The sequence below is a fragment of the Paralichthys olivaceus genome, chromosome 12, assembly GCF_024713975.1.
Source record: "Paralichthys olivaceus isolate ysfri-2021 chromosome 12, ASM2471397v2, whole genome shotgun sequence".
Lineage (NCBI taxonomy): Eukaryota > Metazoa > Chordata > Actinopteri > Pleuronectiformes > Paralichthyidae > Paralichthys > Paralichthys olivaceus.
In genome coordinates, this window is record NC_091104.1 from 21,943,120 (window position 1) to 21,961,079 (window position 17,960).

The window sequence follows — 17,960 nt, forward strand, 5'->3', positions numbered from 1 at the left end:
GAAGACATCAGATTTGGGCCAGAGAAAATATGTCTACCGTAACAACCTGAGTCACAGTGTCTCAGGAACGCTGATATGAGTTTTTGATTATGCTGACAGGCTTTGGGTAACTTAGGTTTTCTTTTTCGTTTGGTTGCAGCTAATCAGGTTTATTTTTGAAACTAAAAAAAACATGCACATCTGTTTAATATTGCAGATATTTTCAGATTCATGCCAATCATGAGATCTTCAGGAGTATTTACAATGTGAAAAACTAATTTGAAGTCTGATATTTCCCTGTCTTTCTCAGGGGACGTTTAAGCAGCATCAGGACTCTCGCCATCATGCGGAGTCGGTATTTTACAATAAAGGAGTGTAAGTAACCACAGCGTTGTGCTGCTATGTGGTTTAGGCGGAGGGGACACAGCCTGGGATATGATCACGTGAACAGGATCAGGTTGTTAACAGGATGTAACCGAACAAACTGGGACACGTACGTTATACAACATGTACAGATCAGACCCAGCGTGCCACTGTTCGATCACTCAACGAACACAACGATGCTTCAACCTCAGCAATGACAACTGTAACGTACAATAACTTAAAAGGGACGACTTTTAAACTATTTAGCTCAGCTGACTTCCAATATCCACACACAAAGTAACACAACATAAATTTGACCTTGGATTTTTTTGTTTTTAAAGTTAACAGTTTCAACCCCTATAGAGGGGATCACAAAAACTTTTTACAATCCCTTTCTTCTCTACAGAGACACTATGGCTGAAATAATAATATTAATAAAAAGAAAATAGTAAAAGAAAATACAGCTGTGGATACAGTTTCTTCAAGCAGTAAAATAAAATGCAAAAACTTAGATCTATATTTTCATATACAGATCTTCCATGTACATGGTTCCTTTTGTCAGGATTCAGGATATGGAAAAACAAAACAAGCCATCATGTTAAATGAACGAACATTCAGTCCTGATAAACCCAGTAAAACCCTATTTATACAGGGAACGCTTCAATACTTCACCCAATTCTGCTAATTTAACTGGTCACTTTTAAAAAAAAGTTGAGATGAGTTGATAGAGTGCTTAAACAAGAAAGATAAATACATGAAAATATATATGTAGTGTTAGTTTAAATTTCTGGATTGTGATAAAATGCTGATCCCCGAACTGGACCTGGGGACGAGTCTAAATATAAGAGACGACAGAAAGATTCTACTTGAGGATGAGTTGACGAACTCTCTCTCTCTCTGCTTCCCCTCTTTGGCTGTTTATCTACTCTATCGCTCTTTTGCAGATTTAGATTTTCCTCCTTTTCCGTCCTTAAAATGCCTCAAACAGAAAAACATTGTGCCTCAGTAACTGAAGTGTGAAAGAAGCATAAATACCAATGAAAACTTCTCTCACTGGTATTCATCAGGTGAGATGTGGCCTTAAATGCCGCAGTAAATGACGATAAGTACATTTTAGATGAAGCAATGTTAAAGTAACTCACATTCATTCATTCAAATTCATAATTGTTCCTCGGATACCCCCAGTCTGGCTGTAGTATAGAGGTCACACACATCAACTGTGAAGTAACGCAATTAACTTTTAATATCCAAAAAGAGTGCAAACTGGCTTTAAACTACTGACGCATATAATCTAGTGTGTGATATGTGGTCTGAGGTTAAACCAGGTTTTGACAGCTATTCTCCCAGAACAGTATAGAGTATACACAAAAAGCCTCCTCAGTACATATAGATAATCATATATCTACTATGTGTGTGTGTATATATATATATATATATATACAGTATATGTATGTATATACACACACACACATAATACAAACAAACTCACGCAGGCACACAAATATATATATATGTATTCGAACAAGGAAAGAAAAGCTGTGGTTCCGTTGCATCAGACAACAGAGTGACTTAAAATACAGCAAAACTCTGGTTTGGAGCAAAACACATTTTACAGTCAATAAAAAAAAAGAGAGGTAAAATAAATGTAATGAACGTCAGTGCTTGTCCACATTTTACAGCATGAGCCAGAAATAAGTAGAAGTTTGTTCGATGAGCTTTCTCTAGAAAATGCTTTTGTCTCCTTTATGAATTACAAATCATCACTCCATCACTGCTGCTCTTCACACAGTAACTCTGTTCCTTACGTCACAGGAGTCAGAGAAAAGTTGGTGTCTTTCAGTCTCTAAGAGTGAGACAAAGGAGCTCTGTCGCTGAATGCAAACAGAAAACAGTTTTGGCTAGAGAATGCTACGTCCACAAGATGTTTGTTTTTTGTTAACAAATGAGCAAGGTTCTATTTACATTTTGCGAGGACTGAATAGAAAGCTACCGCTGCCTTTTATCTATAAAGGCCTGATGCTGCACCGAGAACAAAAATAGACTTTTATCTTGCTTTCTCCATGCAACTCACCGCCATCACTCGTTTCTGTTTTCATATATCAAAACTCAAAGTTCTGTCGGTATAGTACAAATATACAAGTTCCCCATGGCAACGACACAACACACAGAGACTGAGGAGACTCTGCTCTCTGTTGGGGGTCATTACATGTGCTCTCCAAAGACAGTGTATAATGTGGCACAAATTCGATTTTTTGCAATCTTTAACATGGCACAGATTATGAAGTAATACTGCAGTGTACAGGCAGCATGCTGCAGCTCTCACTCAACTGTCGGGGGGGGTTTGCGCAAGCAAAGCTGAGAATAAATACAGCAGCTGTGAGCAATTTCAAAATAAGGGTACAGTACAGTGTAGTCCATGAAATATCAAAATCAATATTCAGGTTATTCTCAGAGTACAACTGTGCCACAGAGTCAGTGGCTGATCAGAACATCAACATACTGGAGGTGAGAGGATGATGCTGTTTCTGTTGTTTTCTGCCTCAACACCGTTAATAATAATACGTTTGTGAATTTAGCCAAGATAAGTACGTTTTTGATTTGTTACAGCTTTAATGGCTTTAAGTGCAATGATTGGCCAAACAGTTTTTGTTGTCCAGCAATATACAAAGTAACCTGGATACATCAAGTCTTATTGGCCGATCCAGAGGAGCGTCGCAGCTTCATGGACATGCGGCTCTTGCTAGTCCGAGGAGACATGGGGGACGCCGAGTCGCTCCCGGCCTCCCCAAGAGCCGGACTTTCTCCCCGAAGAATCTCGAGGCAGGAGCCTGGTGAGGAGGAGGAAGGGTGAGGAGAGGTGAAGAGGATGGATTGACGGGGAAATGGAGGGATAAAGGAGAGGAGGGAGGAGGTAAATAACAGGAGAAAAGGATAATGGGACAAACTGAAAATCACATTATGCCCCATGATGTTCTACTGTGCCAGGCAGCAAAGACTCAAAGACACCTACAGTGACAAACACAGTGAAAATAGACAGACAGAGAGACAGACAGAGAGACGGACAGACAGACAGACAGACAGACACTACAACGTTTACTATAAATTCTATATTGGGTTCTTTCTACTTCTATAAAAAACACTAGACACGTTTTGAAATATTATAAATACTATGATGAATAAACTTTGTTTATTTGACACCTGAACATCATTAACTATAAAAATATAACGAAGTTAGAGTGAAAATGAGGCAGAATGATTTTTTTCATTGCAAGACCCCTCAGAATGAATGTACAATTAAAAACTACATAAATAAACTTGCCATCAAATTTTGAACACCTTTCTTTTGCTACATATATCTGCAGTGGAGGCAAAATGTTTGACAATTATTAGGGCTTCATGAAAATACAAATGTTGAGATTATCAATCAAGATTTTAAGACTGGATGGCATATTTCCTAAAATGTTTTCTCTTATTTCTCATAGTATTACAACTTTTTCTAATTAAATTACAACTTTATTCCTGTAATATTATGGTTTTATTTTCACATTTATGACTGTATTCTCATAATCTTACTACTTTTTTCATGAAAATATGACAACATTATTCTCAAAATCTCATTATTTATCTGTCTTCAATATGGTTTATAGTAACATACTTATCCTGCACCCAATTCATTTTTAAAGACAGCACCTATCTGACTTTACAGCTTCTATTAACCAGAATTTAGTCTAGTCTTTTTAACTAATACTGTTTCATATGGAAATTATTCTGTACTTTAAAGATGAACTGTTGGGAAACTAGACCAGAAAGCTAGACTAAGGCCAAGTGGTTTTCTATCTATGAAGCATACCATTCACAGCTAGCATGAAGGACCTTCTGTGTGAGCCCTTTCCCCTTCACCTTGAGCAGGTTAAAGCTGTCTAGTGGTTTAGGGACCATTAGACACATAACACTATGCTCCTCTGGAGAGAGGAGGGTCCAGGGAGGGAAATATAGAGGAAAGGAAAGCAAGGTAAAGAGTAGAAGATGAAATAATAGGGAAAAGTGAGGAAAAGAAAGGAGAGGACGGACAGGAACAAAAAGAGATGAGAAGAAAGCAAGGGAGATACAGGAAGGAATGAAATGACAGAAAGGATGAGATATAGAAAAATAGGTAAAGGGAGGAAAAGAACAGGAAATAAACAGGAAGGAGAGAGATAATGGAGAAAAGAGAGGGTGTAAAAGAACGACAGGATAAAGGAGCAGTTCAGGAGAGCGAAGGAGGGAGCGGTCAGAGACAAAAAAGAAAATGGAAAAAAATGAATGAGAAAATATAATAAGCTGCCACAGATGTTAAGAAAAACAACCCAAAACAATTAATAGAGTGGAAATACAGAAAAGACACACAGACGGACAAACACACAGAATGCTTCACAACACAAACATGATGACACAGAGAACATTATTTCTTTCATATTGTATATTCTCACCATTACATTACTAATTTCAAGAGCAACGATACAAAAGCAAAACAGCTGTGTATCTGAGGACTTACATTGCTTACCCATCTTTTCTTGTGTGTGTGTGTGTGTGTTTGTGTGTGTATGTGTGTGTGTGTATGTGTGTGTGTGAGAGCAAGTGTTACATTGCTAGATCACCAAAACCAGGAAGAGAGGAGCATACAGAAGGTTAGAGGTCAATATGACAGTGCAGGTAAACAGAACAAACAGAAGAATTATTGTGTGAGCCATGTTGTTATAAAAAGGATTTCTCACTGTCACCAGCCTCTGAGCGTAGTTTGGTATCTGCTTGTGTCACCATTTGTCTATTTCTTTCAAAAACTGAAGCTCGGAAAAGTTTCAAAACCAAGAAATAAAGAAGCTTGAAGAAGAATTTAAATATTTCTAACGTCCGACTCAGGAAGCATGCGTTTCAGTCTTTTTCAATAATTTATGTATAATAATTATTCTAAGACTGTGTCCATGGGCCTGTTTGTTTATGGCTAAATACGTTTCTTTGAGTCTCAGTGTTTTTGGCCCCTGTATATACTCTTCAGCTCTGTGACCACTGAGCTTAATGTGAACGCAGTGCATCATTGTGATTATCCCACAAAGAATTATCACCCAATTCTATAGCTCCCATCAGCTCTGAAAAGTGTTTTACCGTCGTTTAGCTAATTGTGTTGGTTTTTCAGCTACAAACCCTGCGGTCGGGTTGTGTGCTAGAATCATTCACGTGGAAATAGAGTTGCTGGAAAAATGCATCTTGTTGTTTGCAATCTGCCGCCAGTAAACCGAGTGAAGAAGAAGGAAGGGAATGTAAATTATTTACAGATTAGCACGTATGTTTACCTAACATTTGTATATTTATCTTAAGTATAATTTAAACTCAACTTCCAATTTTCCTCAGTAATAAAAACTGCATTCTTATTGTTGAAACTGGAAAAAACATCAGCTCTGGCACCGTTTAGGCACCAGGACCATTTCATGAGTATTGATTTAGCGGTATTGGAAAGAACCCAGAGGATACCCTTTCAGAGTAAAAGCTCTAACGACACACTGTGTTTGAGCAATCTGTCGTCAAACAGCAGACATATAAAGTCAGAGACGACCAGGGGAATATACTGGAGCACTGAGAAGCTAAAGCGTCAGAAACTTGGGAGTTAATAAAATCCAAAACAGAGCTGAAAGAAGAGTTACACAGGTGAACAAGAGTCTAAATAAAAGATTGTTCATAGACTTCTTGTCAATATGCTTCGTTCTCAGTGATTGGCTGCGTTCACTGCCATCTGTTTAACATTCCTTGTGGGCCCAGTTACATCAATTTAAAAGACAATTAAGAACAAGAGTCACAACATAAACTTAATTAAGTGACCAGGAGGAGCACAGGAAAAAGATAATATTTTTCTATTTGAAGTTCCATCAAGAGATAGAGCTAAAATGTCCTCTAACCAAACTACACTCACAGAGGAGCAGAAAATGACAAGTCCTTTTAAACAGAAAGCGGAGACTGCTATAACATGCAGACCTGCTTAAGTGTAGAAGACACAGAGGAAGAAACGGAGAGAGATAAACACAACGTGGTGAAGGAATCAGAGGAGAGCGTGGGTTAGGCTGAAATGTCAGTAGGCAGAGCCAATCAAAACAGGGCACGTCAATCATGTGACAAGGCTTACCTTTTAACTATTGGCAAGTGAGACAATACGATCTAAAGGAGGGGGGGAACAAAAGAAAAAAAACAAAAAGAAACAAAAAAAAGTAAAATGAAAAAAAACACAAAAAATGAAAAAAAGAAAATACAAAAATACAAATAAATAAAAAAAAATAATTGTACAAATAAATGAAAAAAGAAAAGAAGAGACAAAAACAAACAAAAATAAAAACAGAAAGAGAGAAGAATGTTTGATCATTGTGCTGTTAAGTGAGGGGAACCTGTCAGTTAATATGGGGGGGAGGGAGAGAGAGAGAGAGAGAGAGAGAGAGAAGAGGGGTGGAGAGAGAGAGAGAGAGAGGGGGGGGGAGTGGGGGTTGCAGTAATATGGGCAGGGTTTATTTCAGAGCACAGGATAATTATAATTTTATTATTATCATATTATTAAAAAAATTGATTTGCACATTAGGACAAATAGAAATATATTGAAATACCAATTATATATGAAAAAATAACTGATTGGTCCTGTGTTCTGAAATGTAGTTTGGGGCTGAACAACACTCCACCACCACCATCACCACCACATGAGCTTCTACATTCACATTTGGAGAATTCAAAAACTGTATCAGGTTGTGTTGGATGTCATTCAGCCTCAAAGAAGGTTGATTATTCCCGCAAAGTTATTAATATTATTTTGTAACACAACATGAGCAAGTATGAGTTGGCAAAGAAAAACAACAGTGATCAATAATACATATAGACAAACACACAGTCTCTGAACTTTAGCCACTGTTATACCCTGGGCGTTTTCAACCAGAGAAACACTCAGTTGCTGTGTCTCAGTGTTTTAAGCTAAATGAGCAATTAAAGTCATTTAGCTGACAAGTCATAACGACTGTAGAAGGGTAAGCTGGCAACAGGAAGAACTTGGTAATCAACAGTCAGTGTTTGGAGGAACATTTGTCATCTGCAATTTTACTGAAGCAGCTGATTTCATGAAATTTCATGTGCTAGCTAAGATTCGACAAAGAATACATTAAGATATATATATATGACTAATGTTGCCTATTCTACATCAAAATATTGAACTAATATTACTGAACATGACTTGGAGCTGAACAAAAATGGTTTATCTGTTTCTGATGAAAACTGGTGGCCAAAGCATCTTTTTAAATAAAAAAAATGTAGTAGAGAGCTTCCTTTGTTACCATAAATTAACTAACTTAAAGTTAACTGACTAAAGTTAACCTGAGACTTGTTGGACTTGTCCACTTTGTCATATGGATAAATAAATTCAAACATAAATCTTAAATTATAGTTTAATGTGTAATATGCTTGAAAAGATCACTGTAATTACACACTTGTAAAATAGTACAGGTCTCACCTCTAATAGTAGTTTCTAGTAATTACTGCGGCAATAACTGTTAATTTATTTATTTGTTTTACACATATTATATTCATTTTACTGCATATAGTCATATTTATTAATTTAGACATGTACCTAACAAATACTAAATACTACAAATACTGCAATTTTGCACCTTGTCTCTTCGTAGTCTCTTGTATTTAGCTTTTTGTTCTTTAATCTTATGAACAAACATGCTGTGATACAACAATTTCCCAATTGGGATCAATAAAGTACGTCTGTCTATCTGTCTGTCTGTCTGTCTGTCTGTCTATCTGTCTGTCTACTTATGTCAACATGTTAAATTTTAGTTAATCCATTTATAATTTATTTTCACTGAATGTAAAAAATGCTGACTATAAGTCTATAGGCTGGGTGATATGACTTCAAATCAATATCATGATTATTTCAAACTTCACCTCGATTATGATGAATTAATGATTATTATATGTTTTCATACATTGCCCTCATTGTTCTATGACAGGGTCTGCATTTGAAATATGCTGAAATATTAAAGCTGGGATACTTTTTAACATTCTGGTCACTTTAACCCTGATGTCCTGGCTGTGTGTGTTACGTTAGGTCTCATACTGTGTGTGGCAGTCGAACTGCATGCACGCAAAATGTTGGACTTTTTTTCAATGTATTTAAATACATGTCGGATAAACTATAAGGCATAACAAACAAACACAAAGTAAACTTCAAGTCCTGCATCTGTCCTTCTGATCAGTGTTGGTGTAAAGTGAGCAAAGATCAGCAAGAGTGTGGACCGTGGGAAAGTATTTACCAAATTAAACAACATGATCGAGATTAAGTTGAGGTTATAAATGTAGGTTTCGATACATCTTCGGTTAATTGCCCGTCCCTGCAGTAAGTAAAATAAAGTCCTTTTTACATCGGTGGACAAATCTGGAGAATTGGCTACAGAGTGTACCCACAGTTTTCCTTCCACGCATGCACAACGGAGCGGGAGATTCTCTGCACAGACGTGTTCACATTTTTGTGGCGTTAGAAGCCCCATCAACCCTCCACCTGCTTGTAGTGAATCCAGCGGGAATCCCCTGCGGTGCTCGCACGGATTTCTACGGACATTATACTCTGAGGCCAGCAGAGAAAGCTTAAATTTAGCACTTTCAAATGAACAAACCTTGGAATCAAGATAGGACCTCATCCTTCAACCAATTGGAGAAACCCTGCTGAGCAGAGGCTCCATGTTTAATTCCTTTGTGCTGTATGAGTATGACCTAAGAAGGAAATGTATGGCTTGTATGTGGAAATGAAATTACTGTAAATTACTGCCATATTAATGAACTGAATTAGATGTGAGTCCATTAAACCATTGTAAATCACACCTAACCAGAAACAAAACGGATCAGTATGCATCTATGAAACTTGACAGGTTACATGAGAGAGTCATACGTCAGAATTTAACTGTGTCTGCCTGCATCTCTACCGCTGATCAGATGTCAGACAATTCCTCAGAGACGCTCTGGAGACAGAGCTCCGCATCAGACTGTGAGTGGCTAGTGTGTGTCCATGGGGGAGTGTGTGTCTGTGTGTGGTCTCTCTGGAGTTAATATTATGATAGAGGGCAGTTTAATACCTAGAAGGCAGATTTCTCACAATGTACTTTAAAGCGAAAAAAAAACTCACAATAGTGAAGTGTCACGTGATTTGTTTTTAAATAACCCATGCAAGTAAATAGACAATCCCCTTGTTTGTGTCGTTGTTGTAAATGTGTCTGGTTGTGAAGGATCAGGTGTTACCTGTGTCGGATGGCAGGTGAGTACAGGGGGCAGGACTGTACACTCGAGCTGCGTAATCCTCAAACGTGGTCAGCTCCTGGTGGTGCTGCACGATGGTTTCTAGGTACCGAGCTCGCTCCTCATAGCTGGGGTCAAAGGTCAAGGTCAAACAGTAATAAAGACACAAATACCAACAGAACATAGGAAGCGAAGAGTGTGATACAATTGGTTTCAAGACGGTGATACAAATCCTGCCAATATGCAGTGTTATATAGGAATATAGGAATCTATAACAGAAAGTTAAAAACTGACAGTCTGGACGAAATCACTAAAGTGAACATTGACATTTTAAGATCTAAGAAGCTCCTCTTGCATCTTATCTTTTGCACTTTTTAAATATTTGCATGTATCACACAAAGAAACCACATTTTTCATGAAATATTAGTCAGAATGAGCCTCAATGTTTCTATTTATGATATTGCTTTATGATAACTTAACTCTTTAAAAACAATATATATATATACTGTTTCAATATCTTTTCTTGCTGCATTTTATGCTATGAAAAGTGCGAAATACATAATTATTATAATTGGTACTTAAGGCAGGACTAACTTATTAAAACAAGTTTAACTGTCAAAAAGTGACAGAGCTGGCTTGCAGAAACAGGGCTGTATGGAAACACTCCAGAATATTTTGAATCAAATGTTGCAAAAAATAAATTACTGGAGTACTTTTTTAAAGTGTTACAGGGTTACACGTGAAAAGGCGAAGCAACTATTGCTGCAATTTGCCTCGCCACAGGCAGAGAATGTTTTATTCACCTTCTCGCTCGCACGGATTGGGAGTGAATGGGAGGTGAAGGTTCGCCACTAAAACACGGGTTTGGGTTCTGCTGATCTAGTCCTTCGACTAGAATATCACATAATTCAAACAGCCACATTGAACGGAATCAAAAATAAAGAAAAAAATTTACCATGACAAAACTGAATTCGACAGTAAAATAGGACAAGATATAAAAGAGGCAAAGAAAAATCTACAAAAGAATGAATCATAATGAAACTTAAGATTTTTCAGATAAAAACACTGTTAGCAACAGGGGCCGGTGAACTCTTCATGGCCTCATTTCTCCACGAATCTATTGAGAATGCTGGAGACAGGAAAACTAAAATGTAAACCAAGCCTTTTATCACTTGTCATTATGGCCTTTAGCGATGGATTTGAAGAGAGGTACAGGGATTCAGAGGAGAGCAGAGTAAATGGAAACCAGGACTTCAACTGTCCATCTATTAGAGATAACCTCATTGATGAAATGACATTTACCCTCTTGTCCTGAGCCCCCACTCATATATCCAGCCATAATGACAGCCATATGTAGCTGTTTCAGTCACACACACACACACACACACACACACACACACAGTCCCATCAGCTCCCAATAGCACTAACATTTGCTCAGTGAACTCCAATAACAGAGGATTTTCAATGAGAGTGTTTATGTGTGTGTGTGTGTCTATATTTGATAAGGTTGGTTATGAACAGGCACGTGTGTATATAAGTGCATGTGTCCCTGTTTGAGTGTGATGGGATTAGGTCGATGAATCTTCAGAATGAAATCTGTGTTTTTGTACTCTGTGTGTGTATGTACATGTTGAGAATGGGTGAGCCATCTGTAATAGTGCCCATGGGATTTCTATTGGGTTAGAGAGCTGGTCTATGGGCCTCAGAAGGAGAAAGATTCAGGTCTAATGGTAACTGATTCAGTTAGAGACAATGATAATAACAACAATATGGCTCCTTTAAAGTGGAGGGACAGACTGCGCTGGCAGAAAAGAGAGAGAGGCGGAGGAGGAGGTGGAGGAGGAGGAGGAGGGAGGGGGATGTGTGGAAGGGGTTGGCAAAGCAGAGAGGAGGAAACTTCAATAAACTTGGGACAGATGATGCAGTTAAAGCGAAATTAACAAAACTTGATTTCACGTCTTTAAAAAAAACAGCTATTGTTGCGAGAACCCTCATTGTACCTCGAGGAAAGGAGGGGGGGACGAAGGTGGGAAAGAGGCAGGGATGGAGGCTGGAGGTGCAAAGAAAGCGAGATGCTGAGGGAGGAAGAGAACTTGTTGTGGGGGGAATGTGAGGGTGAAGAGGAAGAAGGGGTGAGTATACTGCAGAGTGTCTCGAAGGAGGTGAGAGGGGGGGACAGCGGGTGAGACAGGGAGGAGGATATTTAAATAACGGTGTGTGTGTGCAGCTTTCTCTTGCTGAGAGCTGAGAGAAGAGCAGCAGTAGCACACACCCAGAGCGTCAGTGTCTCTCACACCGGGTCTCGCCGTTTGCCTTTTCCTGCTTCCCACTCCCCTGCGTCGCACTTCCCCCTTTGGTGAATGAGCATGTGTGAGGGGGGCAGATGTGTGGAGGTAACACAATTAAAAACTAAAAGTATTATTCTCGGCCAAACAACACATACTTTTCTTTATATAATGTTTTAATAATGTTTTGTTGTGAAGCTGCAGCAAGGAAAACAATGTGGATAGAATCTGAGTGTCGGCAGACATGTAAGAGACCACTGATTTGTCATTTCTGAGGAGGTGAAAGGGTTTAAAGGACGTTCAAAGGAAAGAAAGATGTCTATAGAGACAAGGACATGGAGAGAGAGAGGGAATGAGCAGAAATAAATACAGAGACATGGTACCACTGCTGAGATAAATGACAGGAGCATCACTTGACTGTTCTCCACTCTTTGTATCTGCCACCGTTATCTCTCTGTACCCTTCTTTCTTCCTCTCAGCAAGAGTTTGGCATTATGTCACTGTCACAAACACCAGCTCCCCACTGACTAGCGGCACAGAGACGGAGAGACTGTAATATAAAGCAAAAAGGTGTATTTTTGTTTCCATGGTTATTTAATTTTTAAATACATATTTTTCCATCTTGGCCAAGCATAAAAAACGTTTTGGGTATACAGTATATCTGATCAGGTGTCTTTGTGCACAAAGCAAAACATGCTAAAAAAGAATCAATGGAAATACTTTAGCTGCTCCTTATAGCTACTTAGACATTCACTGAACTCCAGATCATCTCCTGAAATTATCCATGTGTATGTGAGAACACAAATGTGACTATCCCGAGGATCGATCACAAGCGAGTGTGCGTGTTGATGACACACGCAAATCTGAAAAAACAAAACCATAAATATTTCAGGAGGAAAAGAGGGGCAGCACACAAAGGAGAGGCGGACGAGGATGTCACATTTCAAAAAGAAAAAAAAAAAAAAGAATATTTTGGTAAGAGCAGACACCAGTGTTCTGTGAAAAAAACCACGTGATCTCAGCAGCAGAATTTATACAATACATCTGCTCCACCCAGACAGAGCCGACAAAACTAGGGTGTAGAGGAGATGGAGGCAGCTGTCAATCAAGCACGTGAGCTGCGTTATAGATAAATGCTCTGTACTTTAATCTATAGCAAAGTGAGGTTTTCAACACTTATGAATCATCATCATTTTGTATCATCACTGATACAGTGATAATGATGTAATCTATCAAATGTGAAGCATCGTGTGGAATTGTGGGATTATTAGTGTAAAGTAGACATATTGTGTCTGTGTAGTATGACGCATTTATAGTGTATTATATAGAGCATACATTTCACACACATAACTGAAGTAAAATGGTGGAGGTGGATGAATGGTGGATGAATGGTGGATTTAGTGCAGTGAAGGCAGGTTGTGGTTTTGGACACAGCCTCAGTCTTAAGAGGTCAAGTCAGGCGGCATCAGTAAAACCACTTGTATGTGTGTTGAGGCTTCAACAGCAACATTATGAGCTTATATAGTTCTTATTATTCCTCAGAATACTGACCCATGTAAACACAGTGACTTGTTTAAAGGTCCAGTGTGTAAGATTTAGGTGAAAGGGAACTATTGGCAGAAATTTCATGTAGAATAATCCTCATGATGTTTTCACTAGTTCATTTCATCTAAATTGTATGAACTGTAGTTTTCTTTACCCCAGAAAAGGCCCTTTATATTTAAATACTTTATATTTACATTGAGGGGACCCTCTCGACGGAGGCTGCCATGTTTTTTACATTAGTCCAGACCGAACAAACGAAACACCTTTTGAGTTTTTATGACAAATAAAGGCTACCAGAGGTTCTTTCTCATGTTTGGAAGGAGAAGGTGAGGTGAGGGGTGTTCAGCTATGACATGACACTTCATCACGAGATATCACTGAATTCTACAACTTCTACAAACTTTAAATTATTATCCAAACATTTGTTTTTACATCCAACTTAAGATATCATCTGACTTCATAATATAACAGTCATTGCTGTTGTTTTTTGATGATTATGGTGTTTATATGAGTTGCTGATAGAATATTTCATTCATGTTGCAGTTTACATGTGACAGAACACAGCCACAGAGTATGACTTCACCATTATCTCAGATTTTATCCAGCTTGTTATAAAACCCAAACCTAAAATATTTGAATATACGATGCTACCATATATACCATTTGGGCTGTTTTCTTTCTAATTTTGCAAAAGCTCCAACTCTTGTTTAAATTTCCATCTCTACACCCAGGGCATGTGTCGTCCAGCAGTCACTATAACTGCAATATGTTACTGTAGCAAACGCTGTGAAAACTCTGTTAGGGCATTATACTGCAAAGATGTATACTTGTCTTCATAATGTGACTAAGGTTGGAATACTCCATATGTCTTGATTTGATCCTTGCTTTTTCTGAGTATGACATCATTCAAGTTAAGGTAAATATTGTTTACATGTTGGTGTCTTATTCAGACTGTTGACCTGATGAGGTAATATTGGAATATTTGTGTCCATGTAAACACAGTCACTGCCTCGTCACTTTATTCTAAGTCGATGGTTGTGGCAGCTTGTGAAAACAGCACAAACATTGGCAAGCTCACTTTGCAATTTCCAAAAGAAATGAAAAACCTTTCTATTGTTCGGCTTTACTGTTTGGTTACCTTTACTATTCAATTCCTTCAATTATATTTGACACAGAGCTTTTAATCATGTAGCATTTTCTTAATCGTTATTATTTACCTGTGTTAGGGTCTGCTTGTGCAGCATGAACCAGGCTAAACAAATAAAGTTTTTATAATTGGTATTAAAAAAGCAGAAACTAGTGAGAGTTCACAGATAATAGACTTGCTTCGTGCTCGCACATCTTTGCCTTCATCCAAATGTCACTATGAAATCTACTGTAATTGAATTTCAGATGGCTCCTCTTATTAAGTCATTAGTAGCAAAATATCTCTCTTTTGGAGAGAAAGGCAAAGAAAGAGGGAGAATTATGAGGAGAGAACGAGGAGAGAGGGCTGGTGAGGGAGAAAAGCGAGAAAGGCATACGGGAGAGATAGAAGAGAGAGGGGGAGGATAAAAAGGCTCCTTTGTGTTGAGTCAGAAACTCATTTTCTTTTGCGTGGCTGAAAAGAGTGCTTTCTCTAGCTCTCTCCATCTCTTTCTCTCCCTCTCTCCATTTCAGACCTTCTCTCTCCCTCTCTCTCCCGCAGTGCAGTTCATTGTGGTGGGGTTCGACTACTGCGATCACTTGTGACTGAGGGGGGCCAGAGTAGAGGAGGCGAAAGGGGGGAAAGGGAGCTTGTTAGCGCATTAGGAGCCGGGGCCCACTGCTGGGGTGTGTCTGTGTGTGTGTGTGTGTGTGTGTGTGTGTGTGTGTGTGTGTGTGTGTGTGTGTGTGTGTGTGTGTGTGTCTGTGTGTGTCTGTGTGTGTGTGTGTGTCTGTGTGTGTGTGTGTGTGTGTGTGTCTGTGTGTCGGTGTGTCGGTGCGTGCGTGCGTGCGTTCGGCAATGTTTGTATGTACAAGTGTAAGACTGTCCATAGATTATGGTGTGAATATACAGTGTATATGTACGTGTGAAAGTACTGTGCCAACTGAGAGCGTTCAGCTTCACTGATCTTAGATAGAAGTGGGTTCATTTAATTCTTGTCATTTGCATAATGATCTAAGAGATAAATAAGTATGGTTTTAATTTACAGTTTAAAAATGTACTGATTCATTTAAATTAATTTAACCTTATAAATTGAAATTCAAAAAGAAGTTAATGTCAGTAGTGTGGTTCTGCACAGTCTCAAAGCAAAGTTAATTGTGAACTTTGTTGGCCAATGCGCTGCACTTCTGGACGTCATACAGCAAATGTATTCTAGCTACAAGGAGACCCTCCGAGAGCGTTAGACTCCACAACCCCACTAATATGAATCTCACTCTCAACACAACATTATCTGACCTATGACTTACTCACACGAAATAAAACACGCAGCCAACGAAGGACAGAGGTTACTGAGGTGGTCACATTCTATGTGCCTAAGGATGTTGTTCACACTTTAGATGCACAATTTGATCAGTGTCTTTAAAGCAATATTGTGGTGCAAATAGATAAGTCTATAGGCTGGGACATGTGTGGATATTCTCAACGGTACACTTGACAACTGGGAAGACAGATCACAGTTCAGATTGTGATTCTTAATAAAAAATATAATACATAACTTTTTGGGAAGATCATCATCCACTGATTTACAGAGAGAATGAATCAGACAGAGGAATGGACAACCTGAAAATATAATGCCTCCGTTTATGGCCATCGTACTATGTGCATTATGGAATGGGAGGTATTATGATAGCTAAAACATCCTGTGAAGATATGAAGTGAAGAAAACAGAAAAACCACAGCCTGAATTAGCAACTTAGGCTAAAAACAAAGTGTAAATGACCTTGTTTCAGGTCGAATATGAATGTCGGGGCTTGCAGACACTTGGATGACACCACACGAGCAGCATGGAGGCATTTTATGTTTTGTCTGTAGTTTTATTACGTCTGAAGTGTAGGTCATCGTTGACTTCCATTGTATTGGATTTGGCTGTAACACTGTTTACCCCTGAGACTCCAGAAGTATTTTGTGGACTCGAACACTTCACCCACCCCTCCATCGGCAGAGCGGTGAGCAGATAATGAGTGAATGTTCATTTTTCTGTGGACTATCCCTTTATAGCCTCACCAACGAGCACAAACCTAGAGGGACTTTTTCCCCGAGCCTGTTCTTCTTGGATTCCACCATTAAAAAGAGACAGACAGAATTAGCCTGGAGGAACCCAACAGTCACGACAGTGGGGGTGTGAGTATAGTGTCGCTAATCACACTACACTTTACAGGACTGTCACGATTCTAGACAGCTGATGCAGCCCACTACTCTCTATGTTACTTTTAGACTGAAATTTCACTCAAAAAAAAAACTAAGTGATTAATCAAATTAATTCTGATATACCACCCTATGCTAACATCATGATTTTCTATATGTAGACATCAATATTTCAAACTGTATATCAAGATTTTTTTTCATAATGCCCATCACTATGCGCACAGATAATTTCCATGCAACTCTTTCTGCTCATCTGAATTGTCCATTTAAATGTACAAAAGCAGTGAAAATCTGAACTGTCATTTTTACAAGCCTGACTGGTCTGTGCTGCCTTTATATTGACAAAAAAAACTAAATGGGTTAAGTGGGTTAGAGGAGCCAACACTGATGGGTCCAGCTTTCTCTGGACAATGTTCACTTACACCAACTCTGATTTTTCCTTCAGTTTTTATGAATCGCTTCCTTTGGACAGAAAAGTGAACGAACCTCAGTATCATTCAACATCTCTGTGACTGTGAGGTAGCAAAGTCTAAGCATCTCTCCTACCTAAACAAAGCAAAGATGTTATATATACATGTTTTATGGCAAAGGCCTTTTAGACGGTCAACAATTTACATTAAAACTGCAACAACACTTCTGCCCATTTCCTAAGGCTAGTCACAGAAACACAAGTGCACAGACACACACACATGCACGCACTAACACTCCAAACCTATCTGTCCTCTCCACCCTAGGCATTGGAACAGACAACAGAGAGAAGGACATCAGAGGGATAATACAATTGGAAAAGCTTTGCAGCGTGTAATGATAAACCTGAGCATGTATGCGTGTGTGTCCATGCCCAAAGGAACACGCTAATGGGTTTATATCTTTCTGTGATAGCAATGATATGGAGGCTTTGTGATTTCATTATGAGTGTGTGTGTGTGTGTCCACGTAGGCCAAAGATGAGGGCAGAGATAGGGTAGGTTGGTCTAATGCACTACTTATTGTAGAGGCTCGATGTGCACGGACATCACAGACGCACACGTACACACTCTTACAAAATCGTATTTGCCCCTATTCATCTGCTCTTTAACCCAATTCAAAAACAAAGACGGAGGAGAAAAACAGACGTGATACATTAATTGGCCCCTTGTCACCCAACTACTTCACCCTTTG

The 17,960-nt window shown here is 38.8% G+C and overlaps 1 protein-coding gene across 11 annotated transcripts in view; it reads right to left on the minus strand.

Annotated features, from left to right (window-relative positions):
• Nucleotides 1-116: 116 nt before the first annotated feature.
• ralgapa1 (Ral GTPase activating protein catalytic subunit alpha 1) overlaps nt 117-17,960 on the minus strand; it is a 72,186-nt gene continuing 54,342 nt past the window's right edge. For 6 of the 11 annotated variants that reach the window (XM_069535241.1, XM_069535240.1, XM_069535236.1 and 3 more), the window contains 3 exons: nt 9,643-9,767; nt 4,193-4,304; nt 117-3,170 (listed from right to left, as the gene is read on the minus strand). In XM_069535241.1, coding sequence (XP_069391342.1) covers nt 3,083-3,170; nt 4,193-4,304; nt 9,643-9,767 — 325 coding nt within the window. In that variant the 3' untranslated portion in view covers nt 117-3,082. Of the gene's footprint in view, nt 3,171-4,192; nt 4,305-6,496; nt 6,529-9,642; nt 9,768-17,960 lie in introns of those variants that run through there. The other 5 variants (XM_069535242.1, XM_069535243.1, XM_069535237.1 and 2 more) reach the window with 4 other exon arrangements.